The sequence below is a fragment of the Schistocerca americana genome, chromosome 1 (genome assembly GCF_021461395.2).
Source record: "Schistocerca americana isolate TAMUIC-IGC-003095 chromosome 1, iqSchAmer2.1, whole genome shotgun sequence".
NCBI classification, from domain to species: Eukaryota; Metazoa; Arthropoda; class Insecta; order Orthoptera; family Acrididae; genus Schistocerca; species Schistocerca americana.
The window spans coordinates 361,122,028-361,141,064 of NC_060119.1; the positions used below are offsets into that span (position 1 = coordinate 361,122,028).

General features: G+C 40.9%; 1 protein-coding gene across 2 annotated transcripts in view; it reads right to left on the reverse strand.

Moving 5' to 3' along the window:
• Positions 1 to 208: 208 nt before the first annotated feature.
• Positions 209 to 19,037, reverse strand: part of LOC124600024 (PAS domain-containing serine/threonine-protein kinase) — a 218,715-nt gene continuing 199,886 nt past the window's right edge. For both annotated transcript variants that reach the window (XM_047136127.1, XM_047136126.1), the window contains exons 19-21: positions 18,853 to 18,990; positions 18,384 to 18,614; positions 209 to 1,116 (exon numbers count right to left, since the gene is read on the reverse strand). In XM_047136127.1, coding sequence (XP_046992083.1) covers positions 884 to 1,116; positions 18,384 to 18,614; positions 18,853 to 18,990 — 602 coding nt within the window. In that variant the 3' untranslated portion in view covers positions 209 to 883. The remainder of the gene's footprint in view (positions 1,117 to 18,383; positions 18,615 to 18,852; positions 18,991 to 19,037) is intronic.

The window sequence follows — 19,037 nt, forward strand, 5'->3', positions numbered from 1 at the left end:
GGAAAAAAATATACAGAAATGACATATCTTGCAACAATCAACAGATAAAAGTTTTCAAGTTTTATAAATCAACAGAATTGATCCTCTTTGAATATGCATTAAACGGAGAAACACTGTATTTCAACATATATGATGGCTGTTATTGCATCTGCAGGTTATATAATTATTATCAGGGTTATTGTTGTATAAGGTATTTAATTAAAAATACTTTTTAAGAAATTGTAAAAAAATGTATTGATAGGTTGACAAGAACAGTCACCTTTCACCAAGTCATCTTTTAGACTTCCAAAAGACATAAAAGGCCACTTTTGCTAGATTGCTATACTGAAAAAGAGATCATCAACAATGTAAATTAACATCAACATGGATGCATCTCATGCAAATTAAGGCTTACAAAAATACTAAAACTCAGTAACAGTGTATACATTTGTGGATCTGATATGTCTCTTGTAAAATTCATAAATATTTGTACTAGAATGTATCCATCAATACAGATAATCTGTAGTAAATGGAGGTCATAACAAACTAACAAATACTGTACATTATATACAATACTTATTAAAGAAATCAACTTGATGTAGTTGTATGGTACTTTCATTATTCATGCAAAAACACATTAAGAAAGTGATCACAATCAAGTTGTTACACATCACTTTGGTGAGGTAATAACTTTTAACTGTACATCTTGAATCAGAAATGAATCATACTATATCACATCACAATGTACATAAAATTGGTATATCAGTCTAGTATTTATTGTACATAAATTTCCTTTCTTTGTTTTCTACTTTTTAACATGCATAGGATACTCTCCAATCCCTTAAAAATAATGTTATGATTAAAAAATAAGTAATCAATAATAGGACCATAAAAACAACAACTTTCAAGAAAAACTATCTTGTTCATCATAGTAGTAATCTGGGTCCCAGTCATCATCATCTGCATGCTCAGTTTCAGGTACATTGTTTCCACCTTCAACAGCTGCAATATTACTTGTGACATCCACTAAATTCTCTTCAAATGTATGTAATACTTTGCTAAGTCGCTCCACTGATACCTCTGTTATATTTTGTACACAGCCAAGGGACTCCTGAATTTTTGCTAACCTTTCATTTTCTGCAACAAAATGAGTTGTTAGCATTGAAATATATGTTAAATTTTGAAACATAAGAGCACAAGAATCATTGATAGCTGATACCATATGTTCAGAGACACCTATAAAATAGTCACACGTGTTACACTATGTAATGCTATATGAAAAACATAAAAAATGTTCACTTGCAACAAACCAATGAGTGAATTAGTTACATCTTCAGTGAAAAGAGAGATACACCCTACAAACAAAATACAGATAAGGTACAGAAGTAAATGAAATCATTTCTTGAGATATTCACTCATTCCAAAATTAATCCAACTAAAATGTGCAGCAAACTAAGGAGCACACTGTATGGACAACAGTGTTATCATCAGTAACTGATTATGAGGACTCATTAAAAAACAGGTTATTATAGCCTCCAACTGATAGTGTAATTAACAGGCAGATACTTGAATACAGAAGTATACACTACATCTGTTTATAAATCATCATGATGCACAATGTTTACTGTATCACTTGATACATAACACTGTGTTTTTATTATGTACTCTTATATTTAAGTTTGTGGTTATTGCTTTTGCAGTTATTATTCTTTCTCATACAATATTTGGAAAAAAATATATGTCCTGTAAATGGGAAGTTAGTTCTGCTATTTTCTTTATAAAATAATGATAGTTTTAAATTTTGCTAAAACTATAACTTCTAATCCAGAAAGTTGATGTATTAAGTCCGATTACCAGAATTGTAAACAGTTCTGTAGATTATGAGCTTTACTATGGATCATAAAATAATTAAATTGACCACAGAATGAAACTATAGCAGTGAAGACCCTGTAAATTGTAGTAATTTGCATATTTGTACAGTAATCCTTAAAGAGATTTATTATATTAAATTTAGTATAGAAAAACTTGGAAAATGACAAAAGTTACTTGAAAACATATTTATAGCACTTCTTGATCTCGATGTAACACATGAAATTTTAATGAACATACAGGGTGTACACAAAGTCCGAGAACACTTTCAATTATTTACTGCACAAGAACCAAACATTGTACAGATATCATACATATGTCATTTTGAAGAGAAGCCCTAAAAGCTTTTATGATGTATAGCGTAGTTTGGTAATTTGCCGATAGCACTAGTCATAAACATGGCGATGGATTGGCCGTGCTACAGAAGGGGACAGCTATTTCGTGAAATGGCCTCCCCGATCACCAGATCTCACTCCATGTGAATCTTTTATGTGGGGACACATTAAAGATCTGGTGTATGTACCACCTCTACCATGTAATGTAGCAGAGCTCCGTGAGAGAATACAGGAAGCGACTGCCACAGTCAATGATGCCACGCTGGGACAGGCATGGCAAGCATTCAGTTACCATATTGACGTCTGCGGGCTTACTCATGTTTCACATATCGAATGTTTGTAAAAAAAAAAAAAAAAAAAAAACTTTCAGAGTTTCTCTCCAAAATGCAATGTGTGTGACATCTGTAAAATGTTTGGTTCCTGTGCAATAAATAATTGAAAATGTTCCCGGACTTTATGTACACCCTGTATAATGTGTATTCAAATGGGATGTAGTTGTTTACATTTTTGTAATATTATTTAATGCATAGTAGTCACTATTTGAGGGGTCAGTTAAGTTTTAGTTTTCAGTGAGTTCATTCTCAGTCAGGACTTTGCTCATTTCATCACAGTTATCAAAATGTGTCAATGAAAAAGTTATAAAGAGCACTCTCCCATGCAAACCTGTTATGGGACGTCTAGAGGAAACTTTCCTAGCCTCCAAAACATGCCAACCCCTAGTCTGATCCAGGTTCACAGATGATATCTTCATGATCTGGATTCAGGGCCAATCCACTCTGGACGAGGTATCTGCAATTAGGACAACTTCCTTTCCCAGTTCGCTGGAGGTCTCATAAAGACCTCCACAGACAGGCAGTACGACCCAAACCTAGTCATCAAACAGACTTCCCACGCCATATAATCATACAGCTCCATTCTTCCCACCAACCATAAGAATCACTAACAAACGAGTGCACCTCTTGGCTACCCAATATCACCTTGGACTGTGTGATGGAACTGCACAACATACCTCATTTGTGTGAAGTATTGTAGTTTACAATACACCAAATGCTAAAGTATTTACTTTCTTTATACATTATTAATAATAACACTTATTTCCTATAACCATTGCTTTTACGAAATGTTACAAATATATTTGTATCTTTTTCAGAAACAATTTTGAAGTTATGTACAAAGGGATTATTTTGGTTTGCATGTAAAGAATAATCAGCAAAAATGACCATTTTTGAACCGAAGTTGGAATCGGAACATGCGGGGACAGTAAGGAAACGTTTGACAGGGGAGACGATTTAACAATCAAGAAAGAGAATGAATTGTTTGAATCAGTGGAACAAGGAACTCAGAAATAGAGAAAATGATACTACCCCTAACACTGTCATTCAGTAAACCAAACTATAGATATACATAACACTGAAAACAATCAATTGACAAAATTATTTTATTGGATAGATAAAAAATCTAATCACCAAGAGGCGGCACATAAAAGACGGTTGAAATTGGCAAGCTTTTGGAGCCAGTGGCTGCTCCTTCAGGCAGAAAGGTTGAAGGGGAAGGAAGAGGGGTGAAGGAAAAGGACTGGATAGGTATAGGAAAATGTGTAGACATTGGGAAAGTCATCCAGAACTACAGGTCAGGGGAGACTGACCATACAGGATGAGAAGGAAAGACTGATTGTTGGGAACTGCATTGGGCGAGATTTCAAAACTTGAGAGCTTAAAGGTGGAAGACAGGGTAACATGCAGACAGAGATTACTGCTTAAACATCTCGCACGAGTTAATAAGAGTGAAAAGCTAAGTGCATAGTATGTAACAGAGGTGGGAGGGGGGCAGTGAAAATCAGATGGGAAAGACAATGAAAGATGTAGAAAACAAAATGGAGTGAAACCAAGAGTAGTTACAGAGAAGAAATGCTGAGACAGAATAAATTAATGTAAATTAAGGCCAGGTGCGTGGCGAGAACTAAGGACATGTTGTAGAACTAGTCCCCACATGCGGAGTTCTGAGAAACTGGCGTCTGGGGGAAGAATCCAGATTGCACGTGTGGTGAAACAGGCACCAAGGTCACGAATGTCATGTTGTAGAGCATGCTCTGCAATAGGATATAGCGAGTTGCCAGTATACAATCTCTGCCTATGTCCATTCATCCTAATTGATAATTTGGTGGTAGTCACACTGATGTAGAAGGCCGAACAATGTTTACACAACAGCTGGTATATGAGGTGTCATTTTGCAGGTGGCTCACCCTTTGATAGTATAAGTTTTGCAGTTACAGGGCTATTGTAAGTGGTGGTAGAAGAGTGGATGAGGCAAGACCGTCACAGGGATGTTTCCTGCCCTAAAAGACTTCACAGTTAATTAATTGCAAGTACTCATATTCAATGTTCAGTACAATGCAAAAGATAATATTCGAATTGTGTACTGTTTCACAGTAGGATAATGTTCACTTGACACCTACTTCTCCATTGTGAGAATTATTCATAATAATGAACTTAAGCTAGGTCATCACTTGCTTAAAAAAATTGAAGTTTATGTTACCTGCACTCCCATCACCCCATTTTCATATAGAGCTCCATGTTGCATAATTACTTCCATAAAGTGAACACTATAAAAACTACTATGAATATTGTACCATTCTTCTGCTGGTCTTCCTATCGGCAGATGAATGTTCTTACACTGTACCTTCACTCCCAATCATGGATGCTCAAAGAATATTAATTCTGGTTCATATGAAGTCACCAGCAATAGGGGCCTAATATAACTCCCCTGTCAATGGGTAATGATTAATTAAAATGATGGCCCTGACTAAGAACTTGCAACTGAGTGAGTTAAAGTTCATCCCTGCACGAAAAAAAGTTTCAGTTCTCTAAAAGCTTTAATCAGTTCCGAAGAACAAGCATTTAGTACTGTTCTTAGTTATTTCTCCACAATGAATTAAATAAATAAACTAATCAATGCGAAACTTTAAATCAGCAATCATTGTGGCCCCCCAGGGGATCCACAACTCTTTTGTGGATACGTGCGTAGCGAGCACGGGACCCCGAGCTAATGTGGCCTTCCTTCCTTTCCGGGCTGCACACCTTCCCCATCCCCCATCTTCGCCCCCCCCCCCCCCCTTCACCACTGGCTCTTTCCTTCCCTTTCTCCCCCTCTGGGAGTATGGTTTGTGCCTACGTCCGGAGACGGACGCTTGCAAATGTACCGCAGTCTTCGCCTTCCTTGCTTGTATGTCTTCATCCTTCCTTTGTCCTTCCTTTGTCCTTCTCTTTTCCTTACCTCTTCTCTTTACCCTTTTCTCCGCTGCAGCGTTTGAGACCTCTCTTCTTTCCTTTCCCTTTCTCTTTCTTCCTCCCTGTGTGTGTCTGAAGGCCGACCCACGCACTTCCATGCGTAGCCAGTGACGAGGTAACGCGTAATTCCCTGCCCCGGGTAGACAGGTAGGACACGTACGTACCCCCTGGTAACGGCCAGGCCCAGGGAGGGGTGATTACCCGAGCTGATACCTTCCGAAAGTGCCGATTGGTCCCTCCGTCCGTTTGTCGGGAGGTGTGACCTGAGGTGTGAACAATCACCTAAGGCGGGAGTGCCCTCAGAGAGGGCCCCCACAAGGGAGGAGCGCGCCATCGGAGACGCCGGTAATCATGGGGGATTCTTCTGCAATGGTTTCCTCACCTTCCACTATGTCTGCTCACAAACGTAAGTTCACTGAGTCTCGGCCACAGTCAGTTCTTCCATCGTTGCCACAGTTCCTTGTTGTTTCTCGGTCTGACGAAGGTCACAACTTCTCCACGGTCAACCCTTTCATTATTCAGAAAGGTGTCGACGCAATTGCAGGTCCTGTCAAGTCTTGTTCCAGATTACGGAATGGCACCCTGTTGTTAGAAACAGTCAGTGCCCTCCAGGCACAAAAATTGCTGTGTACCTCACTACTACACACCTTCCCTGTCCGGGTGGAACCGCACCGTACTTTAAATTCCTCGCGTGGAGTCGTTTATACACGCTCCCTCGATGGATAGTCCGACGAAGAAATTCACCACTACCTGTCTGACCAGGGCGTAACGGCTGTTCATAGGGTTATGAAAAGGGTTGACACGAACATCATTCCAACCCGCACTGTCTTCTTGACATTTGACAAAGTTCAACTCCCATCGAAAATCAAAGCAGGCTATGAGATAATTTCCGTTCGCCCTTACGTACCAAACCCTACGCGTTGCTATCGGTGTCAGCGGTTCAATCACACCAGCCAGTCCTGTTCCAATCCGGCCAAATGTGTTACGTGTGGCAAGGATGCCCATGAGGGTGCTTGTCCACCTCCATCCCCTCGCTACATCAACTGTATGGGTGACCACGCTGCTTCCTCTCGAGATTGTCCCGTTTTTAAGGACGAAAAGCTCATCCAGGAAATTAGAGTAAAGGAAAAGGTGTCGACCTTTGCTGCTCGAAAATTATTCGCCAGTCGACAGCCCACCGTGCCTCAGAAAGGAAAATACAGCACTGTCCTTGCTTCTCCTCGGCCAACAAAGGAGGCGGCCACGCAGACTTGCGACCTCACCTTTAGTGCCATGGTCGTCAGATCGGCCAGCGCAAAGATCGCCCGTTCAACCTCACCACTTTCGCCTGCCCGCTCTCTGGCTCACCCTTCTTCGAGTTCTGCTAAATCTCAAGCCCAAAAGTCAGACACCAAGACTTCGAAAAAAGAGCATACTCGTGAAGAGTTTTTACGTACCGCAACTTCCCAACCATCGGTTCCTCCTTCCTCTAAACATCATACTTCCAAGAAGGCTACAAAGAAACCCAGTTCCTCTCCTTCTCCGCCAAGGCGTGTCCCATCTACAGCACCACCTGGCGGAAATCGCCCTCGGCCGTCTTCTGTGTCGCCGAGGCGCACTGCTGGCGGCCGATCGCTGGTGGCAGGAGCTGCTCCTGACCAACCTATGCATCAGGATCTTCTGCCTTCGGCTGAATGCCATTCCATGCTGTCGGTCGCAAGCTCCGAGCAGTTGAGTTGACAGCGACCTTGGTCACATTCCTCCTTTTTCTGTTCACCCTATGTCCATTATCCCCTGGAATATCCGCGGTATTCGAGCCAATCGGGACAAATTGTCGATCCTCTTACGATCCTACTCGCCAGTCATCTTCTGTCTTCAGGAAGCAAAGCTGCGGCCCCATGACCGCTTTGTTCTCCCTCAATTTCAGTCCGTCCGATATGATCTCCCCTCTGTTGAAGGCAGTCCAGCACATGGAGGACTCATGATTCTTCTCCATGAAACTCTCCATTATCACCCAATCCATTTACACACTTCCTTCCAAGCTGTCGCCGTCCGTCTTTCCCTTTCCGGATACACGTTCTCTCTCTGTACTGTATACATTCCATCGTCCACACCAATGGCACGAGCTGATCTCCTTCATCTTCTTGGTCAGCTTCCACCCCCATATTTGCTGGTTGGGGACTATAATGCCCACTACCCGCTTTGGCGATCTCCACATCCTTGTCCACGTGGCTCACTATTGCTAGACATCTTCCACCAAGCAGATCTAGTTTGCCTCAACACTGGGATCCCTACATTTTTGTCTGCCTCCAAGACAAATTTATCTCATTTGGACCTTGCGGTCGGTACTGTTCCGCTAGCTCAGCGCTTCGAATGGTTCGCCCTTGATGATACACACTCGAGTGACCACTTTCCATGTGTCCTTCGACTGCAGCCTCAACTGCCCTACATGCGCCCGTGACGCTGGAAGTTTGCCCAAGCCGATTGGACACTATTTCCGTCTCTAGCGACATTCGATGACCGTCACTTTCCCAGCGTCGACGATGAGATCACACATATTACCAACGTTATTCTTACAGCTGCGGAACATTCAATAGCACGCACCTCCGAATTGCCCCGGCGCCCCCCAGTTCCTTGGTGGAACGAGGCATGCCGTGATGCAATACGTGAGCGGCGACGTGCTCTACGCGTTTTCCGCCACCATCCTACTTTGGCCAACTGTATCCGCTATAAGCAGTTCCGAGCGCGATGCCGTCGTGTCATCCACGATAGCAAGAAGGCAAGCTGGAAATTCTTTATTAGCTCATTTAACACCTTCACTCCCTCCTCGGAAGTTTGGAGTCGGCTTCGACGGTTATCAGGCGCGCCTAGTTTCTCCCCGGTCTCTGAGCTCACTGTCGCGCATGACACATTAGTGGACCCCGTCGCAATTTCTAACTCGTTGGGTCAGCACTTTGCTGAGATTTCGAGCTCTTCAAATTACCCGCCAGCGTTTCTCCCGAAGAAACGTGCAGCGGAAGTGCGACATCTTGCTTTCTCCTCTCCAAATCGCGAAAGCTACAATACTGTTTTCTCCTTGCGGGAACTCCAACATGCACTCTCTTCTTCTCGCTCCTCCGCCCCAGGACCAGATGGTATCCACGTCCAAATGTTGCTGCATTTATCAACCCATAGTCTGCGTTACCTCCTTCGCCTTTATAATCGAATTTGGACCGACAGTACTTTTCCCAGACGATGGCGGGAAGCTATCGTCGTTCCTGTTCCGAAACCTGGAAAGGACAAACATCTCCCCTCTAGCTATCGCCCCATTTCTCTCACGAGTAGTGTCTGTAAGGTTTTGGAGCGTATGGTGAATTACCGTTTAGCGTGGTGGCTGGAATCCCGCAGTCTTTTAACACCTGCCCAATGCGGATTCCGAAAGCATCGTTCTGCAGTTGACCATCTTGTTGCTCTCTCCACTTATATCATGAACAATTTTCTCCGGAAACCCCAAACAGTAGCAATATTTTTTGATCTGGAGAGAGCATACGATACCTGTTGGAGGACAGGCATCCTCCGCACACTGTTCTCTTGGGGCTTTCGAGGTCGGCTGCCCCTTTTTCTTCGCGAATTTATGGCATAGCGCACATTTAGGGTGCGGGTGAACACTACTCACTCCCGTACTTTCTCCCAAGAAAACGGGGTACCCCAGGAATCCGTGCTGAGTGTTGTACTGTTTGCCATTGCCATCAATCCAATTATGGATTGTCTCCTTCCTGATGTCTCGGGCTCCCTCTTTGTGGACGATTTTGCGATCTACTACAGCTCTCAACGGACCAGCCTTCTTGAACGACGTCTTCAAGGATGTCTCGATCGCCTCCACTCTTGGAGCATCGAAACCGGCTTCCGTTTTTCTCCCAGTAAGACCGTTTGTGTTAATTTTTGGCGATGTAAGGAGTTTCTTCCGCCCTCCTTTGGATTACGTTTAGTGTCTGGAGCTTTTTAAACCAGCCCTGTGGAAAGCCTTTATGCTGAGACTGCTGAACCTCCGCTGTCCAATCGGTGAGCAGTCCTTCTGAGTCGTTATGCTAGCCATCTGTCTTCCATGCCTGCTAATCCAGCCCATGACGTTTTTTTCGACGCCTCCTTTGATGTAGGGTATGCAGGCCGCCCCTCCTCCCTACTAGCACCGGGAGTCCGCTTCCGTCAACTGCTCGATTCTCTTTCCTTCCGCTTTCCTAAAACCTTCTTGACAACTTGGGGTACAGCACCGCCTTGGCTCCGTCCCCGGATCGACTTGCTCAGAGACCTATGTCAATTTCCCAAGGATGGTACCCCTACACTTGTCTACCGTCGGGCATTTGCTGCTCTATGTGCACAAATGACGGACACCACATTTATTTACACCGACGGCTCGAAAACATCGTTTGGTGTAGGGAGTACCTATATTGTTGGCGACACCCCAAATCACTTTCGGCTTCCCGACCAGTGTTCGGTTTATACTGCGGAGCTTTACGCTGTTCTCCAGGCTGTCCACTACATCCGCCGCCGCCATTAGCGGATACAATACGTTATCTGCTCAGATTCTCTCAGCTCTCTCCTCAGTCTCCAAGCTCTTTATCCTGTGCACCCTCTGGTCCACCGGATTCAGGACTGTCTGCGCTTGCTCCACCTGGGGGGCGTCTCGGTGGCGTTCCTCTGGCTCCCGGGACACGTTGGTATCTGTGGAAATGAGGCGGCCGATATTGCAGCCAAGGCTGCAGTCTCTCATCCTCGGCCAGCTATTCAATCGATTCCCTTCGCCGATCTGCGGAGCATTCTATGTCGACGTGTTGTTCATTTATGGCACACGCATTGGTCAACACTTACTCAAAATAAATTGCGGGACATAAAAGCTCTTCCTTGTGCTTGGACCTCTTCCTCCCGAACGCGTCGTCGGGAGGAGGTAATTTTAACTAGACTCCGGATAGGGTACTGTCTTTTTAGCCATCGACATCTTTTAAGCGGCGATCCTCCCCCACTCTGTCCCCACTGCTCTCAGCTGTGGACGGTAAGACACCTTTTAATTGAGTGCCCCTATTTTAATCCGTTACGCTCCCGTCTACAGCTATCGCCTGATATATCGTCGATTTTAGCAGATGACACACGCTCAGCCGACCGCGTTCTCAAGTTTATTAGTGCCAGTGAAATGACGTCAGTCATTTGAAGCTTTTTTTGGGGACAACCAACCCCTTTCTGTAGTGGATTTTTAAGCCTTCCTTCTGCTTTTAGTTTCTCCAATTTTATGACTTTCGTTCCCATTGCTGCTGATTTTCAATTTAGGTTTTTTACTGTTTCCTAAATCACGGACCGGGCGCTAGTGACCATAGAAGTTTTGCGACCCCCCCCCCCCCCCCCCCAAAAAAAAGAGAGAGAGAGAGAGAGAGAGAGAGAGAGAGAGAGAGAGGAGCAATTATTGTAAGCTGACAAGAAAGACTTTAATATTATCACCTAATTTCCTTACATCATCATTTTCCAAAATATTTGAAAAAGTAATGTACTCAAGAGTAGTCTCACATTTAAGTAGAAACAACTTACTTAGCTCATCACAGTTCAAACTGCTCAACTCAGAAAGCTGTTTAAAAATTCACTCAAAATATTAAAATAATAAAACATCACCAGCTGTAATTTTTGTGGTCCTTTGAAGATATATGGCTATACAGATCATTTTACACTCTTAGAAAAACTCATTTTTTAAAAAAATAATGGCTTTACACACAACTAATACGAATCATATTTAACAAAATGCCAAAAAATTGTGCTGAATAATTCAAACAAACAACAGCATAATTTAATCTGGACAAATTCTCTGTGCCAGTGATGCATCACTTGCTAAGTTAGAACAACTTTTCAGAATTCTGTTTAAAATTCCATTACCCCCCCCCCCCCCCCCCAATACATAATTTTGATAAAATATTTATAATGTGGTCATTAAAAACGTCTGCAAGTTGTGAATTATCACTCTCAACATTTTCATTTAGTTTAATTGTTACATATTCTTGTACACTGACTGGTTGTTCTGTCTCCCATTTCACAATATCACAGAACTTTAGTTTCTGAAGCATTGAAATAGAGATCACGATGCACTTTTGTAAGCCAATCATAGCTCGTATCACATGATCTCGTCAGTCGATGATAGCAGATATTCATCGCGTTTACATGGGGTTCCCAGAACAGAATTTCGTAAATCGATCTCCCAATACTGCTTCTGGGTAGTCATGTAGACACTTCAAAATCGATTCTGGAAATCCGCTTCTGGTTGCCAGTTTCCCATGTGAACACAGCTGGTATTGAAGCGTGCTTGGGCTGTCAGGTTTTATCTTGTTTTTAAACATTTCAGCTAATATTGATGGAGTGGCTTTTTGAACAGTGGAGGATAAGTAGCAATATTAGACTGAAACCGTTTACACCTCATCTAACTGAAGAGAAATAACGATTGTGCTGATTAAATCAAACTATATCTGCTGTTTTTCAGGCGCTGTAGTTAACTGGCCTAGCAAATTCGCTTCAGACCTTAACATGCAAACACAACAGCGGGAAACGGTTTCCAAAATTTATCTTTTCAAAGATATGTCACTTATGAATGTGGTGATTCAGAGCATAGGGCACGTGATGTAGTCAGCTTGTAGCAACATCACTTAAGTAGCACGAACTCACAAATAGGAAAAGTTAATGGTTTAAATCTCTATATATAGTGTAGCTGCAAGAAAAGCCAAGCTTTCACGTATATAACATTGTCTTTTTTGTATGTGCTACACTTCGATACATTGCACAAATGTGCCATTAAAATTTTAAGTAATGACGCAGATGCCTGGTCTTCTGGGCTAGAAATTCTTTTAAATGGTTGGCCCTCAAAGTGTTAAGCTTTAAATGGAAAATCAAACACACTGTCATTTAAAAAAATTAAAAAGCACATTTGCACACACAACGTAACTCATATTGCGTAAAATAAGATGTACTGTGAAAGTAATGCTTTTCAAACGACCAATTACAATATTTTCCTGTGACCTGTTAGAATTCGTTTCAAGCAGTTGCCAGAGTGTGTCAGAAAACAGCATTAAATGTGCCTGTGCAGCTATGACGACGTAGGTAGCCTGTATGTTTGAACATATATGGCATTAAGAGATCTTACATTACATAATAAAGGAAACAGGACATCAGAGGATACTCCAAGAGCATCGGAATTTTGTAAACCATACTAAAATGCATAATTCAACTTAAAGACCGTATTCTTAAGTCCAAATTCACAAAGAAGTAGGCCCCAAGCTGATATTAAACTTCCCAGTGTGGTTTTCGGAATGCAAATTTTCTTTTAGTACCAGTACTGCATTATGTTTAGTTCTTTATTATGGCATAATGCCATACCTACCAAAAGATAACAACCTGCACTATAAATTCTGCAAACCGTTGACACTAGCCAATAGTGTTTCAATTCAACTGACTGCCTCTGTGGAAAAGATTAATGAAAGTCAATTCTTTTTTTTCAGCAAATCGACAAAAATAACTTCATTGTTCGGCAAAGCAATTAATACCCGACTGCCAAAAGCATGAAAATAAAATAAAATCAGAAAACTGAAACTAACAACATATTTTAACCTTCCATAATTGTCTGAATATTTTAATCCACTTTACAGCTCCTAGACACAGAAATCCGTTGTGTTCTTCAGAGCTGTAAACCAAGAGGATACAGCAAAATCACTAAATGCTAAATGTAAACACGGTTCACATAGAGACTACCCCCTCACCCCAATACAAATCAGATTGCTCTGCGCATGTGCGAATCTGGCAGCTTGGGTGCGCCAGGAAAATGTTTCTGGGTTCCACCTGGCTGCTTGTTGATAACAGACGCACTTCAAGCAGCCAGAAGCGGGAGAAGGTTCTGCTCATATGCAACTCAACTGCACATGCATATAAGCCGCTGGCAACAGCTCAAACGAACCTAATGTTAACCAATGTGGCATTATACCTATCGGAACGAGGCCCTCAAGAAAGGCCGGTCCCCACTAGGCTTAATGCATGTCAAAATCGTGTGGCAGGGCATTTTTTGCCATGGAAACGCCATCAGCAGTGCGGCATAGCCAGCTCTGCGTTGCGGTTTGCCAATGTCGATCCGCCGCCGCGTGCCATGCTCCAGGTCCGCTCCGTCAATCACTGAATGAGCTGAGCGTGACGTCAGGTATAGAACCCCCGGCCATCCGAACTTTCGCCGAAGCGCTGGCGCAGATCCAGCGGCAGCTACGAAGTACTTATCACCCGATTTCAAGGAAACTATACAGTGAAAAAAATTTGATTCTTCTGCATCTTACAGCCTGATATCTTCTCTCGACAAAGGACTGAATTTCTTTTCATTATTCGCCGTGGTTACTTGCTGTATCGCATTTATGTAAACCATTACACGAAATTTTAATGACTGCGCAGAGGTAAAAACGCATTGTGTAGACTTTGCGTATAGTTCATTTTAGGTAATACACTATGAAGCACGAAATTTAGTCAACATATCGAAATCGTTTTTAAAGTTGAGAGCAGATTGATAGCTATCACCGTTCTTGAGATATTGAATGGTATGTCGACGGACGGGTTGTGCAACGGCTGCGCGCGGGTCATTCGCGGTGCGATGGGTATTTCGCCCTGTTTGTCGTAAACAATGTTGTTATCAGCTCCAAATTTCGTAAACGGTTCAAGAAAGCAAATCATGGGTTTTAGCGAATGGTGACTTGAAAAAGAATCATGTATTTCGTCGCATGATAAACATCCAAAATCAATCTATCTAACGAGATGTGAAAGTAACTACAGTTTTTCAGAATGGATAGATTCATTTTCTTAAACTGCATTTAATAGCATGTGAAATGAGAATTACAATGGGATGGAACACGTTAATATTTACAATATTCTATACAGACCTACAGAAGTTAAACCGCAACTAATTTGCTGGTATGTCATAACATGTAATTCGCTAAGTACCTGCAGCTATTGATTATATCCTTTAGTAAGTATGTAACAAACGCTTTTTTCTTGCTGCTGTGTACTTTATTTGGTCAAGACGCGTTTTGCCTTTTACTTTAAGGCATCTTCGGTGGAATCTGGAATGATTCAATTTTGTTTTGATACGTAATACTTGCAGATTATGAAACAGTTCACTTTTTATTTATTTATTTATTTTTTTACATGAATATGCAATTACTTACAGTTAATTGAATTTTTGGTGGATATCTGCGTTTCCTCTCTCCTGGTCACATGCTGTAGGTTTAAATGAAACTTAGCTTATGGAACACAAACACATTTTCATGTTTGCTCTTTTTTCTTGTCACTAGCTGTAGACATTTTACCGAAAATGGTTATTTTTTCTGTTATCCTCATACGTGTGTGTGTGTGTGTGTGTGTGTGTGTGTGTGTGTGGCTAGTTAGTGAGAGTTATAGGAAGTTGAAGGTGAATGCCACTGTTGTCAGAGAGTGGTTGAAAGGTTTGGTGTTCAGCTGATTTCAGTTTTGGTTTAATTGTTTTGTGGAGTAGTTTATGTAAGAGTAAACTCGCTGTTTCAATTAACAGAAAAAATAGTAGAATAACATTTCAACACATGATTATTATCAGAATAGTAGCACCCCAACCCCTTTGTCCTCAATCTTACGTGAACCCCTTCACAAAATATTTAAACCAAAACTCGAATGAGCTGAACATGAAAACTTTCAACTACACTCTGGCAGATATTATATTCACATTCAACTCACTACACACATACATAAACAGATATAAAGGGAACAAAATGAACAGACTTTAGTCTTCAGCACATACTTCATCATGTTAGTAACATGTACATAAACAAATCAAATAAGAAGAGACATAAAATGAAAACACAGTAGTTACAACTCTAAATCAGTTTTTGGTAAAATATTCGAAGCTGGTGACAGAAGAATAATTATGTTCCACACCAATTAGTGCAAAGAACAGGAATATTGTGAAGAAAAAAGTTTGTAACGTGGAAATGTGCTTAGGCCTCTTAAGTGATTTTTTCAGAGCGATCTATAGCCTGCGACCAAATGAGGGGAAACACACATGCCAGCCAAAAATTCAATTAACTGTAAGTAATCACTTATTTACTTAAAAGAATAAGACCTGAACTGTTTCACAATCCACAAATATCACAAAGATTCTATTGGAAATGCATTAATGTAAAAGGCGAAAAGCGTCTAGAACAAATAAAATACATCGCAGGAAGAAAATGACATTTGTTATTCACAAACCGAATACTTCTGTGCTTGCTGCAGGCAATGCCAACATAAATAAACTTCTTATTGATTACTTTGTTTTGCCTTAAGACATTTTGTTTATTTGCAACATTTACAATACTTTATAATTACATGTAATAACACCAGATTGCCAATTAGTCTTTCCAGCATCAGTAAAACTGTCTTTACAGTCAGGATGTATAGCCCTTAATAAGTCCATTTCTATTACCAAAATATTTTACATTCCTAATCCTATCTTTGTGTTAAACACCTTGCCAGAAAGTACCAAATATGCAAATGCTATAAACACAAGTTTGCCTTTCTTCAGTCTGTCTACTTAGCTAAGGGGTAGGATCAGTATTGCCTCTCGTGTTCACACATTTCACAGGAATCTAACATTGTGCTCATGTTAGTTTGTATAGCCCCTCCCACTCTCCTCTCTACATATTCCTCCCACCTTCTAGCCTTCTCTTATTTGCTTAGTTCTGGCTTGCCAAATGAGCTCTTGACAGTTGCTTCTCCTTTGAGCAAAGTTTTCTATCTTATTTAACGTCGGCACCTACGTTTTCCAAATGCAAAATCGCTGTTGCGATTTTCAACACACTGTCAATGTCATTTTTAAACATCTCTATTCTCCATGGCCTACTTTATTTGCTGCATTTTTATATTTTCCCCTGTCAATGAAATTCAACTTATCATGTTTTATCCAAGGATTTCTACTGTACCTCTTTCCCATTTACATCCTCTGCTGCATTTACCACTTGTTCTCTCAAAGATATCCATTAGTATTGTAGTGGATTCCTTCCTCTATTTTAGTCAGTCGTTGCCCTATGGTACCCTTACGATTATCAAGAAACTCTGTGTCTTAACTTATTCAGGTTCCACGTCCTTAATCTGCTAGAGTTTACTGTCACTTTAGTTGTAAACTGCAGTTTGTAACCAATAAATTATCTTCGGTCTGAACCTGTATCGGAAAATGGCTTACAATTTAAAATCAGTTTTCGAAAACTGTTCCAAATATGTATTATTATTTCATGATTCTTGAGCAAAGTGTCAGCGATGATAAAATTATGCTCTGTGCAGAATTCAATGAGGTGGCTTCCCCTTTCATCCCTTCCCCAAGCCTATATTATCTATTTTCTCTTCCTATACCTGCTACCATATCCTAGTCTCTCATCACATTTTAAATTTTTGTCTCACTTAACTATCTGAGTAATCAATCTATTCATCACCAGTGGTGTAGGTGAGCATGTAAACTTTTATCATTGTAGTACGTGTGTTAGCATTATGTCTATCTTGGTAATGATAACGTTAATGGCAGTTTAGAGATGGAGATGAGTGTTGTCATATTATTTAATTGGTATTTCAATGGCTAACACTCATGTAGTGGTTAAAATACAAATCTTAACATAGCAAATATTGATGATCAACTGTCACACATTCTTAATTGTAAATAAATGACTATCAGATAACGCATAATGCACTATCATTATAATAAACTGCGTTTAGGTACTGCAATTTGCAATACTAAAAGTTGTTATGTACGTAACAATAAGTTTCTGTTCTAGGGCGATTGGTTTTCTGAATGAGATAGTGAACAACCATGGACGGTAGTCACGAAATCTGTTTATGGTGAAATAAAAGATCATGAATAATGAAATATGTGAAAGAGTACATTGTAAAGAAAATTAAAAAAAAATGGTAAGTCTTCACTCAAGTTCGTCTTTCCTTCATGTAGGTTCACAGTACAGTTAATCGAACGTGCCGGGCGTTTCAGTGGGTCCTGCCCCATACCTCAGTGGCTGTCCGTCACTGGCTACCGCTAGCATCTGCCGCTTCCAAGTGGGAATGCCAATTCCACGAGCTGCTGTGTTAATGCGGAAAATGCTTGCTTATGATGTTGCCCTGTGCCTCAATGTAGTGGGAATCAGTCTAAAGACAGGCTACGGTGCATGTCACGAAGGTAGGCCAAGCTCACTCAATTGGGCAGATAAACTGCATTTCTACACCTGTTAACTCTTAACTAGGTGTGTATTTACCGACGAGAATTTTATCTTCTACTGGAATCCACTATTATGGAATCTTACTGTTATTAGTCCAACAATGATAGGAAGTCCATAGGCGTACTAATAATTTGTTATGGCTGTACCGGGGTACAATACAATTATAATCATGACAAAGTGATTATCGGTTGCTCAGGGCACCACATCATCTATGAAATGTTTACTGTTACGCAGAAGAGACTAAATGCTGTAAACAAGCAGTTATACCATTCATGTCGAGAATTTATTTTAAATCTTGTTGCATGATTAGTAATCAGTAAGGCTTCATAATGGTAGATTCCAGTAGAAGATGCAATTCTTGCTAGTACAGGCACACCCAGTTGCAAGTTAAAAGGTTTAGAAACGCATTTTGCCTACTGAACTGAGCGAGCGAGCTCAGGCGTACCTTCGTGACATACGCGCTGCAGCCTGTCTTTCTTGTGGGCCTCGCATCGGAAGCAGTTTGCTGTTATGAAGTACTGCACAGTGCATTTGTGTGTCAAATGCTTACACTACCTTTAAATAGTATTGACGATGGGCTGACAGAAGACTGCTATCTCTTGTACTGAAATTAATTTGAGAGAGTGTTTATTTCCTCTTTGCACATCTCTGCTCAAGATTTCATTTTCTATTGTGTATTAATAACACACCTGTCACTGAAGTAATAACATCCTCTTCAGTTCCAAAATTTTCAACAGTTGTCAGGCTACCAAGTGAGTTTGAACTTCCAACTGTTCTATCATCAGCATTGGAATCATCTTCATGATTGGACAACAATGCAGATGATGATTCTGTAACTGGAAACCTATTTGACAATGAATCATTCGCGGAATCACATCTGTATTCTGAATAATAGACAGGAGGATGTGCTTCTTGAGGATCTGTTGGAAGAAAACACACAAGTTAAAATGCTTTTCATTATCACAAGCAATGTAAAAATACCGCAACCCTGCATCTTATAGTATAGATGGAGAATTAATAAAATGAGAGGGGACAACAACAAAGCAACAAATATCACTAAGTAGTAGTAGTAGTAGTAGTAGTAGTAGTAGTAGTAATAATAATAATAATAAGTGAGCTTAATGAACAGACCCCATACACAAAGCTTAATGAACTTACAGCAAGAGACAATGTCTTGAAAATTGTATCCTGTCATGTCAACTTCCTTACTGATCCAAGGATGTTCTACAAGCTGTTTCACAGTACAACGTTCTCTTGGATTCTTTTCCAGCATCCAGTGGAGAAGCTCCATAAGCTCTGTAACAGGTTTGCTATTAAAATACACTGTAAAATTTCATCATTAA